Here is an 18,782-nt window from a genome sequence, read left to right as displayed (position 1 = left end):
TTGAGAGGAACCAGACTCAAAAGGGGAACCCATCCTCATTTGGGTGATATCAAGAGTGTGATTAGAAGTAATGTTCCTTTCTACAGTCTTATACAGTCAGTTGACATTGTGGAACTAGGAGCTACTGAGCAACTTGATTAGCTCAACATCAAAATGGGATGTTTGTGGGCATCTACTTCTTTAAAGGTCCATAATCTTCATGAGGTGGGACACAACTGGAGTGTACCGAGCGTATCTCTACTTTCATAATGATATAATCATGTTATTCTCTGCTCTGATGCTGTGTTGTCTTTGCCCTGACATCTTACTCCCCTCCTACTCTTTCCTCCATCTCCCCCTGGTTTTCAAGGTCCTCCATGCTTCCATCCCAATCAGTTCCTTCCAACCCTCAAACGAGTGCACTCCGGCGTCTGGTAAACCACGTGGTGTGCGCACTACGTAGTGCGCGACGTAGCCAATAGGATGCGAGTTGGGCTGGATCCGGTGGGAGGAGCTTATAAGTGACACACGCATCGCGTTTTTTTTTTTTTTTTGCTAAGGAAGAGGAAGGTGCTGTTTTCCAGACACATTAGCAAAATTGGACCAAAAAAAAAAGCGCAATCAAACGGACCGACTTGGGGAAGGAAACCGGTTCTGAAACGGGTACTGAAAGGTACTTGGGTCAATTTTGTATGTAAAATATTTTATTGCGTTTATCCAAATGAGCTAGCTGGGAAGACGTTCCCCCCATTCCTCCTCCTTCATGATGAGAAGCTTTGCTGGCATCGTGTTTTTCCCTATTTTGCCTACTCTGGTGGCAAATTGGTCATTTCGTGGGTTTTTTTGTGTACATCTATAAACTGATGTGTCGTTTTTACACCATAACCCGACACGCAATTTCGGTATGTCGACTATCCGCGATTTCCCGCGAATCGATTGGCTGCGTGACGCATCACTCCCCTCAACCATCCAATTGCCTGCGAGTCTCTCGAGCATCCCGCCAATCATCACGCAGGAGGCGGGACTTGGAGTACTTGTAGGGAGGGGGGGTTATACTCTCGCGTCTGCGAGCCCAAGTTAGAACGTGATCTCAGCTATAAATAATAATAATAATAATAATACAAATAAAATTCTTATAGATATATTACATTTCAGTTTCATCCTCACACAAATATTATCGATATATTAATACATAATATCTATATTTATACATAATTGGTTTAAGGTACCTAGCAAACCTGATAAGGTCACGTGGTTGGCAGAGGTCCTCAGTAGTCATACTGATCTTTGTGTTTATTGGGTCTCTTTAAACAGATTTTTACTTGTTTATATTTTTATATATATATATATATATATATATATATATATATATATATATATATATTTCACGTTTTTTTCCCGAGATCAGGATTTTAAATACGGTGTTGAAGCTGACCCACTATGATTCCTTAGATGCACCAGTCAATATTTTAATTTCATCTTCATAAAAACATGAAGAAATGATGCTGAATAATAGTTTAAGATTAAAAAATGTGATTATGTCCCTGAAAAAAAAAACACCCGTTTGGAAATTCCTTCCTGGAATTTGAGATCCACCACAACGATTTCAGATCTTTATGAAGAGAATTGTGCAGGTTTTTTAGAGATTCTAGTCTTGTCAGGATCGTTGTGGTTTTTACGGATATCCGGGCTGAAGTGCTGGACGTCTACACGATTCTCTGGTCTCTCGCAATCTTGGCGCAACCTGGACGATCTTCTGACGTTTCTTCTCTACAACGTCAGAAGGATTCAGCCATTTTTTTTTATCCACCCGGGCTGCTCAAATTGTTCTGTGTGTTTTTTTTTCGAGATTGGACTACAGCAGGTTGGCAGGTCCACCTCTGAATGCACCTCATGATCCAAAGCGCAGCACCAACACCCATACTTGCCTACGAAGCTAAAAATGGTCCAGCACCCTCTTACTTCTTATCACTCCTCGCACTGCACCACACTCATTCAAATCTTCTAGCGATGTTTTGACTGGTCCCACCATCTCTCAGGGTAGGAGGTAGGTATACATCGAGACACTTTTCTGTTCTGGCACCGAGGTGGTGGAATGGACTTCCTCTAGATGTCCGAACAGCTGAGTCATCATCTTTCGACGGGTGAAGACCTACCGCTTTCCTGAAACACTTTAACTAGGGTTGTTTTACCCGTTTGCTTGATGTATTTATTAAAGAAAAAGTGCGCTGTATTTCCTTCTCAGTTTTAGGCTGATGGTATTGTGAATGGATGTTGGGGGCGGAGCTCTGAATGCACAGAAATTGTTCATGGATGGGTTCGAATGTCGTGGTTTGCAACTTGCGCAAATTTTTTTTAAATCTTCCTGAAGAAACACTAATTAACTAAATCTTTCACTCAGGGTCTGGGAAATCAGGGATCAATTTAGTGTAGTGTTCTTTCATGAGTGTTCCTGGGTATGTGGCGTCTCGCATGTTCTCCACATGGCTGTGTGGGTTTCCTTGGGGTTCTTTGGTTTTCTTCCACCTCTGAATTACAAGGCAGTAGGCAGACTGGGCGAAATTGCCCCTTGAGTGTTTATGGCCTGGTTACCCATCCATGGTGTATTTACTCCTCAGGTCTTTGACCAGGATACCTGAAGGAATATTTTGAAGTCTGCCTGCTTTTCTTTCTATTTATCTTCCTTTCTTTTTGTCTGTCTCTTTATTTATGTCAAACTTTTTGCCTGCCATTCCTTTTTGTCCATCTCTCTATCTTTCATTCTGCCTGCCTGTTTTTGTTTTTTTTATTTTTTATTTTTCCCTTTTTTTTTCTTTCTTTTGTACACAATTGTGAGTGCCGTTGTTTATCTTTGCATCTTCCAGAACGGAATGTAGGCTTAGCGATGCTATCTGGTTACAACGGCAGCTTTTCTGCAATATGTCCGTTAAAGGCGCGAAGATCAAATAAGCTTTATTTTGGGTCCTGAAAGAGCACATTCTTCTCAATTGTGCAGCACAGACTTAAAGCCCTTATTGTGATAATGTCATTGCTGTATTTTCAAAATGAGATTTCAACCCTACGATCGCAACTTTCAACTAGAATAGTAGTTTTTCCCCCTCAGTGATTTCCGGTGACTTGTAATTGCTGTAAACAATGCAAATTTGTTCAAAACTCCGCATAAGTAATAATGTAAATTTGGTGTTCCAGGACCCAGAAAATATTCATATCAAATAAAAAATACATTACAATATACAGTAATAATACACCTACAAGTGATATTTGTTGTATTATTGTAACATGCGAGGGAGACGAGGCGGAGTGGAGGATGAGGGTTACCTCTGGGAAGGAGGGGATTCCCTCCTGTTATGATGTCGAAGCCTTTCACTATCTTCACTTAGACTAAGTTGTTTTGTTTATTTTTTGGTTTTTTAAATGACTCGAATCTTTCTTCTTTTCAACTTCTACTGTAAAGAATCTAATGAAACTTCTTGGCTTTTGTCTGCGAGTTAGGAAGCGTGCGCAAAAAACCAACCCGACGGCACGATGAACGTATAACAGTTTCATACACATAACGAGACAAAATCCGGCGAATGTTTTTGTTCGTATAACAGAACATGCGTACACCAGGGCGTTCGTAAACAGAGGTTCCACCGTAAATGGTTTCCCCGCGTTGAAAAAAACAATTTTTGTTTTTAGCGAGGAGTCATTTAACCTTTTATAAAAGGAGTCTATCAAATCAAATCAAGAAGCTTTTATTGACGGAGGAGGTTTACTTTTCCTAACAGCCGGAGGTTTCCTTTTTCCGAAGACAAGCTGCGTTTTTCTTACTGAACCTGGGAAAGACTGTTTATCGCTGCTATAACATACAATGTTTGTACAAAAGTATTGGGGCACCTGACATTTCTGTCTACTTCTCTCTTAATCTTTTTCTCTCCCTCCCTCTTTCTCTCAGTGGACCCCCCCCTGCATGTCTGTCTTTCTTTCTCTTTGTTTTTCTTTCTCTGTCACTGACCCTCTCTTTCTGGGTCCACTTCTCTTTCTCTATCCCTCTCTATCTGTGTGTGTGTCTCTCTCCTCTCTATGTCCACCTCTCTCTGTGTCGCTGTTCGCACCTTTTTTTCTCTCTCTCTCATATTCTTTCTATCTGTCTGCCCCTGGGTCTCTGTATCCCATTTTATCTCAGTATTCCCCGTCTCACATTCTCTCTCTCTCTCTCTCTCTCTCTCTCTCTCTCTCTCTCTCTCTCTCCCTCTGCATATACCATTTCTCTCTATCTTTCAGTACACTTGTTTCACTGTCTCTCTGTGCCATTCTTTCTTTCTCTCTATCTGTTTGTCAATTTGTCGGTCTCTTTTTTTTTTTTTTGTTCATCCCTCTAGTTGTTTGGCGATTAAGCCATTTCTCGATCCACCTGGTGTGTGTGTGTGTGTGTGTGTGTGTGTGTGTGTGTGTGTGTCTTTCGTTGTCTAACTTCTATTCCTCCATCTGTCTTGTTGTGAGTCTCGATTTTGCGTTCCGTTGATTTTGTGTATCAGTTGCTGCAGTTTGTATTTGTAATAAAAAATACAAATTAAAGGTGAATTGTGAGAATTTAACACCATATTCATTTAATTATATTTATATTTGTGTTTCTGGGCACTTCTGCTACTCGTGTTCAGTAGGGTGATGAGAAGCGAAAGAGGTTTCAGCAGGACCGTATGAGATCAGAGCGTCTCCTTGTGTCTCTATATCAGAGTCTTTCAGCTTCACTGCCTCGTCTTCCTCAGATCCTGTTTTCTCTCCATCTCCAGCTTCAAGTGATCTTTTGTTTCCTCCGCTGCGAGCGACTGATCGACTGAAATCTGTACCGCTGTATAAATAGCAGTAATGCAGTAATGGCTGCGTGTGAGGGAAGTCACGCCAATCTAACAGACACTTCCGTTCTCAATCACAATTATATCACACGAATTATATCAGTCCTCCTTAGTCATGATTTCCAAATCCAGCTGACAGCCATGATGATGATGGTGATAAGCTTTCATGTTTTGGTACAAAGCAGTTTTCAGAAGTGGATTTCTAAAAATGCTACATTCGAATTGCCTTGAAACTGGAAACCTGGAGCTCAAGTTCCTGAGTAAAAATTCCAAGTTGAGGCGGATGTTTGGCCCGTGTTTGTTTATTGGTGGGGTTTTTTTGTTGTTGTTGTTTTGAAAATGAGAAAAACAAGATCATGACATTTACAAACCGTTTTTTTTTTTGGTCAAAATTTAATTTAATTTAATTTGTTTGTGTTTTTATTTTTTAAACCGCTTGTGTGGTAACCCGGATGTAAAATAACTGAATCCGAGGTGTTGAACTTTGGATCCGAAGGTTGTGAGTTCAGATTCCAGCCACACCAAGCTGCCACTCCTGGGCCCCTGCGCAAGGCCCTTAACCCCATAGCCATCACATGTACCTTACAAATAGTGTTGCAAAAGGGGTGAAAAATTTCCAGCAACTTTCCATGGGAACTTGATTTGGGGAATTTTGGAAATATTCCAAGATGGAATTTATGGGAATTTACATGAATTCATTAGAAAATGTGGGAGAGTTTTATAAACTGTATCATACAAACAAATATAAACATATTGCTTGGTCATAAGGTGATTAGCACTTTGCTTACAGCACATCTGAAATTCTGTTGGGAATGTTTGGAGGCTGGGGTCAAAGATGGTACAGTGCCCCCTGGAGCACAGAGGGTTAAGGGCCTTGCTCAAGGGCCCCAAGTGTGGCGATAACAGGGGTTGAACCCCTGACCTTCTGATGAGTAACCGAGAGCCTTAACCACCGAGTTACAACTTTCCTCTTCACACATAATACTTGTTTATTACACATCTATCTATCTGTCTGTCTGTCTATCTATAATGACCATTTTGTTGTCTTTGTCTTCAGTGACGCGTGATGAGGTTCTCGTAGGAGGACACCCACTCCATCTGACCCCGAGGAAAACTGAGCAGCAGGAAAACATGAGGCCTGAGTGAGGTAGGACTTTTTATTTTCTCTCTCTCTTTTTTTTTTTTTCCCCCTCCTTCTTTTCTGTGTGGCGTGAGTTTGAGTCAACTGTGCGGTCCGAGTGTTATTGTGAACACGTTTCGCAGCGTGACTCATCCTTCCTCTGAAAGCCTCGTCCTGTCTGCGCTCGTTTTATAGCACAGGCTGCAAATCCCCTGTAGGTAACGGATACATATTCATCGGAAATACCTTACCGACATTGTTTCTATGGTAACTGCTAATTTATAGGGATTTGCGTGACGGGCAGATTTAATGCTGCGGTTGATGATCAGACACTGAACACAAAAGACCAGACACTTTTCAGAACCAAGATAATACACTACTGAAAAAAGAATGATGCAATAATTGGCTCACAAAATCTGTGCTTTTGGTATAAAAGGAATTCCTCTGGAATATAATAATAAAAAAATGTTCATATCGATTCTTTCCCTACATTATATGGACAAAAGTATTGGGACGCCTGACTCGAACTAGGAGACCCAAACTTGAGCATGAACGTGCACATGACCATACGCTCTCCATGTGGTTTTGGAATGAAAGATCTTGAGTGGACTGATATGGAGCTTTGGGATTAATTGTAACGGCACCCCCAGGCCTCCTCACCTCACCTACATTACTTTACTAACACCCTTTTAAACCTCCACAGGTTTTGGGGGTTCAAACGTTTAAACCAGTATAATATATTTTGATCAACATGAACATAAACAACTGATAATGTAGAAAACAGCTGTCAAAACCATTCGCCAACCACACCCACATTTCCCATTTGTAGTTTTGCCCCAAACTGTTGCCGCACTAAACACCGATGGCACCCCAGATCTTTGGGTGTGACGACCTTCACACTTGAATCGATTTACCGTAATTTCCGGACTATTAAGCACACCCTTATATAAGCCACCGTCTACACTGAAACTAATGAACTTTACACAGGCTTTAATGAAAGACAGTGTCTGTTACACGGCTTGTATCTAAACAGTAGCCTACCAAGAAAGTCATTGTTCACTGTCTTCCTCCTTCCTTTCACAACTATTTCTCTCGAGAGTTTATCTTTTGGCATCGTCGTGCGTTTAAAAATCACCATCGGTGAATCTTTTCTCCCGATGCTGTGCAGCTCAGAACACAGGTGAAGTGTGTTTTCATGCTCGGTTGTTTTCAGCGTGACGAATGATTCGCATTTCCTGTAGACAGTCCGAGTGAGCGGCAGATCAAACATCAGAGGAACCTCATCCATATTTATGATGTGGTGCGGCCCGATTCAGTGGGAGCGCATCTGATTTAATATAAAGAGTTTCATTGGTTCACCTGAACCCGTTCAGCAATTTCATTGGTCTAATGTTATGGGGCTCCGTTTTTTGGCTTGAAGTTTGTGAAACCGGGAAAAACCCAGGAAAAATCCATAAATTAGCCGCTTCGCTGTTTAAGCCGCGGAGTTCAAAAGGTGGGGAAAAAGTAGCGGCTTATAGTCCGGAAAATACGGTAACCCAAAAGTCAGTTCTACACCAGGATATTTGTGGTCAGATCTTTTACTGTTGCATTAATGCATTTAAGATTTGATGGACGGATAAATGGATGGTTTGATGTCTTTTTTAATAGAGGGGCAATTAGATGGATTGATGAGTTGATCAATGAATCTTGCTAATGCTCTTATAATAGCCACACCCCCCAAATTTGGTGAAAGGCCTTCCCGAATGGAGTGAAGATTATTATAACGGGAAAAATGGCGTGTCCTCGCTTTTGCACAATGGACCTGGAGTCTAATTTCTCCTCCGCCGTCTTTCATTTTTGTTGTGAGCAGAACGAGGTGAATAGCAGGCCAAGGAGGAAAACGCCTGGACGGTGTCTCTCGGTGTGTCATTTTCTCAAAACCCTCCAAATGAGCTCCTTCATCGTATGTCTGCTGGGAATCCTACAATTCAATAAAAGCCTGTTCGGGTGAATTAGCAGCGCTGCGGTGATCCGATCCCCGTCATGCTGTGTACAGCGTCGTATTTCCCGACATCTGTAAGGAGTTGATGGTGTGGGGGGAGGTTGGCGGCAGGGGGGGATATTGGTCCTGCCCGATACACAGCTATTTGAATAGCCAATAAACAAAGGGAGCCCGAATTACCAGATGGATGAGGTGCTTTTGAATGTGAACTTGCACAATAGTGTTGTGAATTTAATTTATTTATTTTTGCTCCTTTTTCATTTTCTGGCATATCCTTTTGTCAGACACACACTTTCTGTAAGATCAGAGCAGTTTCATAAAAGCTCGTACGCACCAGAACGAGAACTCGGAGCAAACACGAGCTAAATTTGGCCAATAATGACGTGCTGTACTCCGTTCGCGTTATTCATGCTCGGATTGTTGTTTAGCAGATGTGATTTACAGGTGAGTCAGAAACGAGGCTGATGGTGAAAGGAGTGCAGGAGGAACAGAAAGAACCACAAACACACCAGGACATGTTCATGATAACTTCTTAATTATACGACTCGTCCAACACGCAGGGAGAAAACGTGACCACGCTGCTTCCTTTTCACATTCAGTATCGACTTTACTGTTCCACTTTGCTGTGAGGACCTACAAAGTTAACCAACATCCGTAATCCATATTCAATCCGCTGCTGGTTAGGATTTATCCATGTATATACTCATCCATCCATCCATCCATCCATCTATCTACCTACTTACCTACCCATCTATCTAACCATCCATTTACACACCTTTTCATTTATCCATTATTCCACCCATCTCTCCAGCCACTTATCCATCTATCCAACCATCCATTTGCATAGCCTTTCATTTATCCATTATTCTACCCATCTATCCACCCATCTCTCCACCTACCTATCTAACCATCCATTTACACACACTTTCATTTATCCATTGTTCCATCTATCTATCTATCTATCTATCTATCTATCTATCTATCTATCTATCTATCTATCTATCTATCTATCTATCTATCTATCTATCTATCTATCTATCTATCTATCTATCTATCTATCTATCTATCTATCCCCATCCATTTTACAGCGTATCATTCCCTCTACCCACTCGTCCATATTCACAGCCTTCCTTTTATTCATTGTTCGATCTTTATTCATCCATGCATCCATTTTTTACAGCCTTTCATTTATCCTTCCATACATCTATCCGTCTAGGTACCCATCTATCCTCCTATCCTTTTGCACAGCTTTTCATTTATACATTATTCTACCTATTTATCCACCCATCTCTTTTCACAGCCTTTCATTTATCCACCGTTTTCCTCATCCATCAATCCCCCATCCATTTTACAGCCTTTCATTTATCCATTGTTCTACTCATCTATCCATTCATCCTCCCATCTATCCACCTATCCATTTACACAGCCTTTCTTTTATCTATTGTTCTATCTTTATTCCTCCACACGTCTGTTTTTACAGCCTTTTACTAATCCATTATTCGTGCTATCTATCTATCCTCCCATCCATTTTACATCCTTTCGTTAATCCATTATTTTACCGTTACACCGATCCATTTTACATCCTTTTAATTTATCTATTATCCCGAATGGATGGATGGATGGATGGATGGATGGATGGATGGACAGCGTCTGAAATATAACCAGCACCACTTACATTGACGCTCCTCTAATGTGCAGAACAATGCTCACACATTGGTAGAGCAGAATATCGGTAATCTCATACTTAGCAGCCCTAGTTCTCACACACACACACACACACACACACACACACACACACACACACACACACACAGCTGCTTCCCATGGTGGCAAAAGGCAGGCAGGCAGTGTGGCTCCAGGGCAGGATCTCAATTCAGAACATAGAAAAGGTCACCTTTATTCAGTAGCCGTGATCACCTTACCTGTGTGTGTGTGTGTGTGTGTGTGTGTGTGTGTACAAGGTGATTCTGCCACCTGAAACGTCTGCTTCATCAGATACGCTGATGAGGCCTCAGTTGGAGTTTGGTCAGGATCAGGATCATTTAACTCTGTACACACCTCGTTTGCTTATTCAAACACATTTCCGCGCGTAACTGTGTTCCGTCTAACCGAGAAACCCACACAAGGGAAACGATGATGTCCATGCTTTTGTATAAGGCTTTATCGTGTGTAGCTCACCCCTCACGTGGCTGACGTGATTCGGTTGTCATTACAGGTACGAGAGAGCTCCAGTAATGTGCCATGGGGTACGACGTCACCAGGTTCCAGGGGGAAGTAGATGAGGATCTGCTTTGTCCCATTTGCAGCGGAGTGCTGGAGGAGCCAGTGCAGGTTGGTACTTTTGAACTGTACCAGCACGCACTCACAAATATATATACACACACACACACACACACACACACACACACACACACACACACAGCGTACAACTGTTTTAAAAACTACATTCCTGAAGTTCAGACAGTAAAAATAAAAAAAATGGGGTGGATGGATGGATGGATATATAATTAGATGGATTAATTGTTGGAGGGATTGATAAATGGATAGATAAATGGATTGATGGGTAGGTAAATGAATATATTGGTAAATTAGGTGAATGCTTGGATGGGATGATAAATGGATGGATAGATAGTTAGATGGATTGGTGATGGATAGATTGACGTTTAATTAGAGGCCGGACGATTATCTGGGCCGATTTTTGCCATTGTTTTATTAATCAGCCCGATTATCGAGCAGGCGCATCTGACACACCAAACCAATAGGAAACCAGTTCTCTTTCTCCCCAACGAGCTCCACCGCTGATTCGACATGCAGAATCAGCCGAGAAACAGCTGATGCTGTCTGACCAGAGCCAACGGTGTGGGAAAAAAAGTTGGAGCATAACCAGGCTTTAAATTTCTCTCATTCGTTCTTATTCTAGCCTTAGATATTTCATTGGTTAAATAAGATGCTGCTTTTGGAGAGAGAATGAGGAGAACCTTTGGAGAGAGAATGAGGAGAACCTTTGGAGAGAGAGAATGAGCCAAAAAATAAATCTGCATTGTATATCGTTCATCAGATGCTCTAATTTCTAAATATCAGCATCGCTCTGAGAAAAACCCGTTTCGTTCAACCTCTAATGTATAATTAGATGGATTGATTGGTGGATGATTGGATGGTTTGATAAACGGATGGATAGGTGGTTAGATAGATAAATGGGTGGAGAGAGAGATAGATGAATAGATGGAGTGATGGGCAGGTAAATGAATAATGGATAAATGGAGATGCGAGTGGTTAAATAGGTGGTTAGATGTATATAAGGAGTAATTGCTGGATGGATAAATTTAGAGATGGATGGATGTATAATTAGATGGATTGATTAGTAGTTAAGTTACTATATTGATAAATTAGGTGGATATTGTGATGTATAGATAATTGGATGGATGGGTGGTTAGTTGGGTAAATTGATGGGAGGAGAGAGAAATGGAGGGATAATTAGATTGAGGTAATTGAATAATGTATGAATGTGTTGATGAATAGGTGGATTGATAAACGGAATAACTAACGGCTGGATAATTTCACAAACAAATGGGCAAAAGGGTATACGGATGAACCGATAGATGGATAAATAGATGGATTGAAGAGTAGATGAATGAGAGATTATATAAATGGGAGGAATTGTAGTTAGAATGGAGGAATGGCTGGAGGGATAAGTGGATAGGTGGTGTAAAATTGGATGGATTGATCTGTAGATAAATGAGTAATTGATAAATGGATCCGTGAATGACCAGATGGATATATAAATGGATAAATGAATGAATGGATGGATCCATGGACAAAAGAGGGGATGGATGGATGGCTGGATGGATGAACTGCTTTTTGATTACAGTGCTTGAGGGAAATGTGCACAAACAGGTCGATTGATGGATGAGGACAGATTTCATCCTCTTCCCCTCCACTACCATGTTTAAGTCTGTTTACTGGTGCGTTGTCATGGTAACCTGGTTTTCAAAGTTCCAAATGGGTAAAAATCTCTGTGCGTGCGCGCGTGTGTGTGTTTCAGGCCCCCCACTGTGAGCATGCCTTCTGTAACGCCTGCATCACGCAGTGGTTTGCGCAGCAGCAGATCTGCCCGGTGGACCGCACCGTGGTGACGCTGGCACACCTGCGGCCGGTGCCACGCATCATGCGTAACATGCTGTCCAAGCTGCAGATCTCGTGCGATAACTCGGGCTTCGGCTGCACGGCGACGCTGCGCCTCGACCAGCTCCAGTCTCACCTCAAAGACTGCGAGCACAACCCTAAACGACCCGTCGTCTGCGAGGATGGCTGCGGGTCAGTAAGAGGCCGATCCTTCAGCGCGCACACACACACACACACACACACTCTATTCTTTATCTTTCCCTCCTTCTTCACCACTACCTTCTCCTCCTCTTTCTACTCTTCCTCATTCCTTCTCCTTCTTTACCACTACATCCCCCTCCTTATCCTCCTTCTATTCTTTATCTTTTTCTCCTTCTTCTCCACTACCTCCTCCTTCTACTCTTCCTCATTCCTTCTTCTTCACCACCACTTCCTCCTGCTGCCACCCTTCCTCTCTACATTTTCCCACTTCTTTCATCTATTCTTCCCTCCTCTCATCCTTCATATGCATGACCCTCTTCCCTCTACTTCCCTTTCTTACCTCCTTCTGCTACTCTTTCCTTTTTCATACTTCTTTTCTCGTTCTATTCTTCCTCTTTCCATCTCCTTCACCACCGCCTCCTTCTTTCACATCTTTATTTCCATCTCCTTCACCACTACCTCCTTCTTTCCTCTCCACCTCCACCACCAGTTCTACACTTCTTTCCACCTTCTATTTTTTTTTTTGTTTATCTTCATTTTTTAATGAATGGTTTTCCCCCTCCCACTCCTTTTTCTCTTTCTTTAATTCTTCAACTCTGTTTTCTACTCTTCTTTAAATTCTTGTCGACCCTTTTCACCTTTTTCTACTCTTACTCCCTTTTATTCCACCTTTTTTTTTTCCCCTTATGTTTTCTTCAAGTCCCCTATAAGACCAGGCGTGTATATAAATACACTTGTGTAATATAGTTAGTTATCGTATGTAATAGTATGTAAAGTTTTGGAGTCTGTGCCGTTATTGAAAACTCCAACTTCGCAGAAAGAGAAAAATTCCAGCCCGCATAACTCCAAACGTGTCTCACCGCATTTTCTAATACATACATACACCTCCTGTTCCCCCGCGTAGGCTGGAGATGCCCAAAGACGAGGTGCCGAACCACAACTGCATCAAGCACCTGCGCAGTGTCGTGCAGCAGCAGCAGACGAAGATCGCAGACTTGGAGAAAACCGCAGCTGAGCACAAACACCAGCTGGCGGAGCAGGTTCGCCCCTTAACGCTGCTTTTTATTTAGAGTGCACAAAAACCCTGGAGGCTCTTCTCATCTCTCTTCTGTTTGTTTCGTCCGGAGCAGAAACGGGACATCCAGCTCCTCAAGGCGTACATGAGGGCGATCCGAAGCGCAAACCCCAACCTGCAGAATCTGGAGGAGAGCATAGAGTATAACGAGATCCTGGAGTGAGTGCACGCTTTCACGTTCTCCCCCTTCTCTGTCCTGAACACTCTTACAGAAATACAGTGTCCAGGAGCGTTCTCGGTACAAGATGTTTTGCAGGATAGGACTGAAAGACTGAGGGAGGTTGTAGCTCGATGGTTACGGCCTTGTTTTTTTTTTTTGATCCGTTCAAATCCCAGCCTCACCTAGCAGGGCCCCTGAGTAAGGCCCTTAAGCTTGTAGCTGCTCAGTTGTACGAATGAGATAAATGTAAGTCGCTCTGGATGAGGGCATCTGCCAAATGGCGTAATTGTAAAGACATTTAAAGGGAAATTAGGCTGCGGATTAGCTCAGGGTTTCCCAATCACCAAGACGGCTGCATCGTGACTACAGATGAGGCCGATGATGCGACGGCCAATCAGCTTTCTGCTATTGGCGTGGAATCTCTATCTGATTTTGTACCCCGGACGTAAAACGGATTTTATTTTTCAGTAGCAGGGGAAGCACAACTTTAGCGATACTTGGCTTAAAAAATGTATTTTTTTATATTTAGGGCTCGGTTAAGGCCAGTCGCTAAAAACGTGTCTTTTTATGTGATACACGTCTTTAGTTTCATAGTTAATGGTCTTAAAATGTCCCAAATTTGATACTGTGAATCCTACAGAACCCCTGCATACCAATCAAATTTTTCTCCAATGTAGAAAACCTACTGGGCCGCAACCTGTACCGTGCGTCGGATCATTCCGGAACCTGACCGCATAGAAGGAATAGACTTCCACTGTATCGACTCTTTTGCGGTCTGTAATAATATAAAAATATATAAAAAAAGAACCGCGTTATCGTGTTTAGTTTTGCACGTGATAGTTCCCTGTCACCTCGTGGATTTCCACAAGGGGGCAGCACAGAGCAGTGAAAGTGGCTACTGCTAAAATGGTCTGAGAGATTCTTCATTAGCGAGCTAAAAAACAAACTCTGTGGCGGTTTTCAGAAGGACTCATAAGCGTAAGCATTTCACAGCGAATTTGATGAAAACCTGAGCGTTTTATGCTAAATATTACAATAGCAGTTAAAACTGATTCAGTTTCTGGTTGTAACATAGCAATTTGTGGAGAAGTTGATTGGTGGATTGATTGGCTGGATGGTGGATTGGTGAATAGATTGTTTGGTTGACTAATTTGATTGGTTTGCTTTATTGGGGGTCCCCTGCCCCCCATGTGTAGTGGCTGTGCCCTGTTGAGCTTGACCCCCTGAGGTTTAAAGGAAGAACATCATTTTTCTTTTTTATATACCTCTTTGTCACACATCTGTCTAAACGTTCTCGTTATCTTTTCCCTCCTCAGATGGGTGAACTCTCTGCAACCCGCCCGCGTGACGCGCTGGGGAGGCATGATCTCGACACCCGATGCCGTTCTGCAGGCCGTCATCAAACGCTCGCTAATCGACAGCGGATGTCCTCTGTCCATCGTCAACGAGCTCATCGAAAACGCCCACGAGCGCAACTGGCCCCAGGGCCTGGCCACGCTGGAGACGCGCCAAATGAACCGCCGCTACTACGAGAACTACGTGGCCAAGCGCATCCCGGGCAAGCAGGCGGTCGTGGTGATGGCCTGCGAGAACCAGCACATGGGCGAGGACATGATCCTGGAGCCGGGATTGGTCATGATCTTCGCTCACGGAGTGGAGGAAATCTTATAGTCAGGGGACCCGGGGGGAAGGAATCCAGAGTTTTTAGATCTTTTTACCTCATCAAGGACGCGTACCAACCGAGAAGGAAGCGACGTATGAAGGAACAGAATGAACTGCATGTGTCCCGGGGACGAGAACCTCCAGCCGTCATGTTGCCTTAAAAGAAGCAGAAGAAGAAGCAGACCCTGGGGCTCATAAACCACAAGAAATGCTGGAGCTTTATCATTAATCACCACTGACTGAACCGAGCGAAGTCTCTGTACCAGCTCTTTTTGTTTGTTTGTTTGTTTAATGCTGTCGCTGTTTTGCAAAAACATTCTTCCGATCCTGTAATATAACCCATCTTTGTAAATACGGCAGATTTATGGAAGAAATATAAACATATATGCTATCTATTCTTGGTATCGTAGACTAGCGAAGATTTTCTTTTCTTTTTTTTTATTCCCTCGAGGATAAACGTGCCAGTACAAGAGGATCGTAATTGAGATCCGCTCCGATCGGGGGAACAGTTTATTTAATATCCACGCCCACGTGTGTGCTACGTCCTAGACGTGACTCATCTTTAACGTACACTATATGGCCAAAAGTTTGTGGACACCTGAGCATAAGATTCTGTCTCTCCACTTTTTTGAGAAGATGATCCTCTAGGTTTTGTGGAGATGTAGTGAGGAGGCTTGGGCTGGCTGCAGGTCCAGAAGGTGTTCATTAGGGTTTAGAAGCTCTATAGCAGGAGATCTTCCAGTCCAACCCATTGGAAAGTAGAACATATCAAGCCCATGCATTCAAAAGCCAACATAATGTACTTGGAGGTAACAGTTTGAACCACATACGTCAGGTGTCCCAATACTTTTGCCCCTAGAGTGTATAGAAAACGACGTTTTGTGCGATTTATGTCCGTGATATTCTGCGCCAGCTTTAATCCCACGTTAAGGCCGAAAAAACTCACGTGTGCACCACAGACCTCGGAACATTATACCTTTCCACATCCGCCAGCACTTAAGCGAGAGGAAGGAGACGCCAGAGAATTCCGCGATAATCGATCAGCGCACACTTCCATTCATCCCTCGCTCAGTCCTGAAGCATATTTCCTTTTTTATTCGACACCCTACTAAATTTTGTTTTTCTCGAGGTTCGCGAACGTGCCGGTCTCACGCCGTCAGAGAATTCCATCATCAGCGGAGAATCAGCAGATTCGCTCTCGAGTCATCTCCAGGTGGGCCGTCGTTTCATCGGCTGATGACCAAAAGACGACCGCGGTCTCGGACGGGACGGACGACCTGCACGCTTTCCTTTTTTTTTTTGTTTGTTTGTTTTCTTTTTTTTTTTTTTTTTACTGACTGCAAAATAAAACGATCAAATTCTGTCACTCTTGATTTTCCTTTGCCTCGATGCCACTTAGTGTTTTTCGCTTCTTTGTATTTTGTGGAATTTATCAGTCTGTTTTTTTTTTTGCTGTATATTTTAAACAAAACTCTGGTGTAACCCTCGTGCTGCACCCGTCTCGTTCAACCCACCAAAGTGTTCTGTGAGTGAGAGGTTTTTTTTGTGCTCATTGTGTTTTCCTGCTTGGAGAATTTATTTTGCATATATTTTTGTGTCTTGGTGTGCATTTTCTTTTTTTTATTTATTTTAAAAATATTTTCCCCGTCTGCAAAAAGAAACCACACACACTCTCTGATCCAGTTCTTTATAGTCAAAGGTCAAGTGTGCTTTTTTTTTTTTGTTTGTTTTTTTTTTAAACAGAATTTTGGGTAATGTTTGAGGGCTGCACGTCCACGTGTGACACGTGCACCACTGCATATTAATCTTAGGAGGAAAGAAAATATAAAGATGATCAAAAAATAAAAATAAACTCCTTTGCATTGTGTAAATCCATGAAATGAATGAGAATGAATAAAAATGAATATCTGTTAAAAAAATTCATATAAATAAAAGCTGAATCATCAATATTTAAGTCCAACACATTTAGGATGAATTTTTCTTTTTTTTTTTTTTTTTTTTTATAGAAATCTGACATGTTCAGAGAAGTAAATTAATTGAATTTGCTGACCTTCCACACTTCTCATACACGCTTCGGTTCCCAGAAAGAGGAAAAAAAAAATTCTTTTCCAATATTAAGATCATACAGTAAACTGAAGTACCAGAAAATGGCAATAACTAAGATCAGAATTTGAAGGGGAAAATTAACAGAAATTAAAAATAAATTATCAAATAAATTCTAATAAAAGAAATCATTCTTAAAATAAATAATTCTGGTAAAAAAAAATTAAGTAAATAAAAAATGTATAAAACAAAAAATAAGTGAAACTCAGAATTTGGTTTAAAAAATGTAATAAATTTAAAAATAAAAGAATTATCACTTTAATTGGAATTGAACTTTAAATTATTTAATTGTTTATATTTGAATTGTTTTCAATTTTAAAGTCTTCCTAGTGAACCCCACTTAACAAAACCTCCCAAATTTAAATAAATAAATAATGATTGATTGAATGAAAAATACCTTCCCCAGTGCTTTACAATTGCCCCTGTTAAACATGACAAATCAAAAAATATATATATTTATTTGTTTAAATAGAAACTGTATGTAAATTACAGATTTGCTTTCGACCATAATCTGCAATCTGATTGGCTGATGCAATAACGCAGTCACATGATCAATACATTCTTGTGTTTTTCTGCTTTATACACTTTCAAACACACACAATGCTCATAACCCAAAAATGATTTGATGAGTCAGGAATACTGACATACTGTGAATTCTACATCCTGACTAACAATCTTGATGAATAATTGATGTTTGCGGTCCTATCATTGTCCCCGTAACCACGTTTTCGTACCCTTTTCTTCCCCGAAGCATGGTTTAATAGAAGGAGCTGGTGTATAGCCGTGATGATGAGATGTGTTGTGATGTGAGACTGAAGCGCTGTGTTCGCGTCTCGTGTCCTGTTAAAGCCAAACTGCTTCAGTTTCTGTTGAATTTTTTGATTTAGATTTTGTTTGTTTGCCGTGCAGTGTCTTTATGGATGTGGCGCTGTTTACCTCTGTCGCTCTTTGTGTTGTGTGGTGGTGTTTTTTTTTTGACAACATTAATAAACAGATATTTATTTCCGAACATGATACGAGTTTCTCAGTGATCTCATCACTACAGCGTGTTTATCGTCGCTTTTGCAGGAGTGCCAATATTTATAGATCATTTTTACCTCGGTCTATAGTGATACGGAAATTACATGTTTTTTTTATTTATTTATTTATTTATTTATTTTATAAAATGGTGTTCAGAAAAATCAGTTCACTTAATTACACACCAAATGAAGGGATGAGTATTTAATTACACACCAAATGAAGGGATGAGTATTTAATTACACCAAAAAATGAGGGGATGAGTGTTTACCGGTAATTGCATTAAAAATGAAGGCGTGAGTACTGAATTACACACAAAATGAAGGGATGAGTACTTAATTATGAATGAAAAATGAAGGGATGAGTACTTAATTACACCAAAAATGAGGGGATGAGTACTGAATTACACAGAAAATGAAGGGATGAGTATTTAATTATGAATATAAAATGAAGGGATGAGTACTAAATTACACAAAAAATGAGGCGATGAGTACTTAATTGTATTTCAAATGAAAGGATGAGTA

At 41.4% G+C, this 18,782-nt stretch overlaps 1 protein-coding gene across 1 annotated transcript; it reads left to right on the top strand.

Moving 5' to 3' along the window:
* The first annotated feature begins 533 nt into the window (after positions 1–533).
* rnf41 (ring finger protein 41) lies at positions 534–18,255 on the top strand. The gene is made up of 7 exons (XM_046870063.1): positions 534–652; positions 5,872–5,961; positions 10,134–10,249; positions 11,961–12,232; positions 13,146–13,281; positions 13,372–13,475; positions 14,793–18,255. Exons 3-7 carry the CDS (start codon positions 10,160–10,162, stop codon positions 15,145–15,147), a joined length of 957 nt encoding a protein of 318 aa, XP_046726019.1. The 5' UTR covers positions 534–652; positions 5,872–5,961; positions 10,134–10,159; the 3' UTR covers positions 15,148–18,255.
* Positions 18,256–18,782: the final 527 nt, after the last annotated feature.

The sequence above is a fragment of the Silurus meridionalis genome, chromosome 16 (genome assembly GCF_014805685.1).
Source record: "Silurus meridionalis isolate SWU-2019-XX chromosome 16, ASM1480568v1, whole genome shotgun sequence".
Classification (NCBI taxonomy): domain Eukaryota; kingdom Metazoa; phylum Chordata; class Actinopteri; order Siluriformes; family Siluridae; genus Silurus; species Silurus meridionalis.
This window is presented reverse-complemented; position numbering and strand designations above follow the sequence as displayed.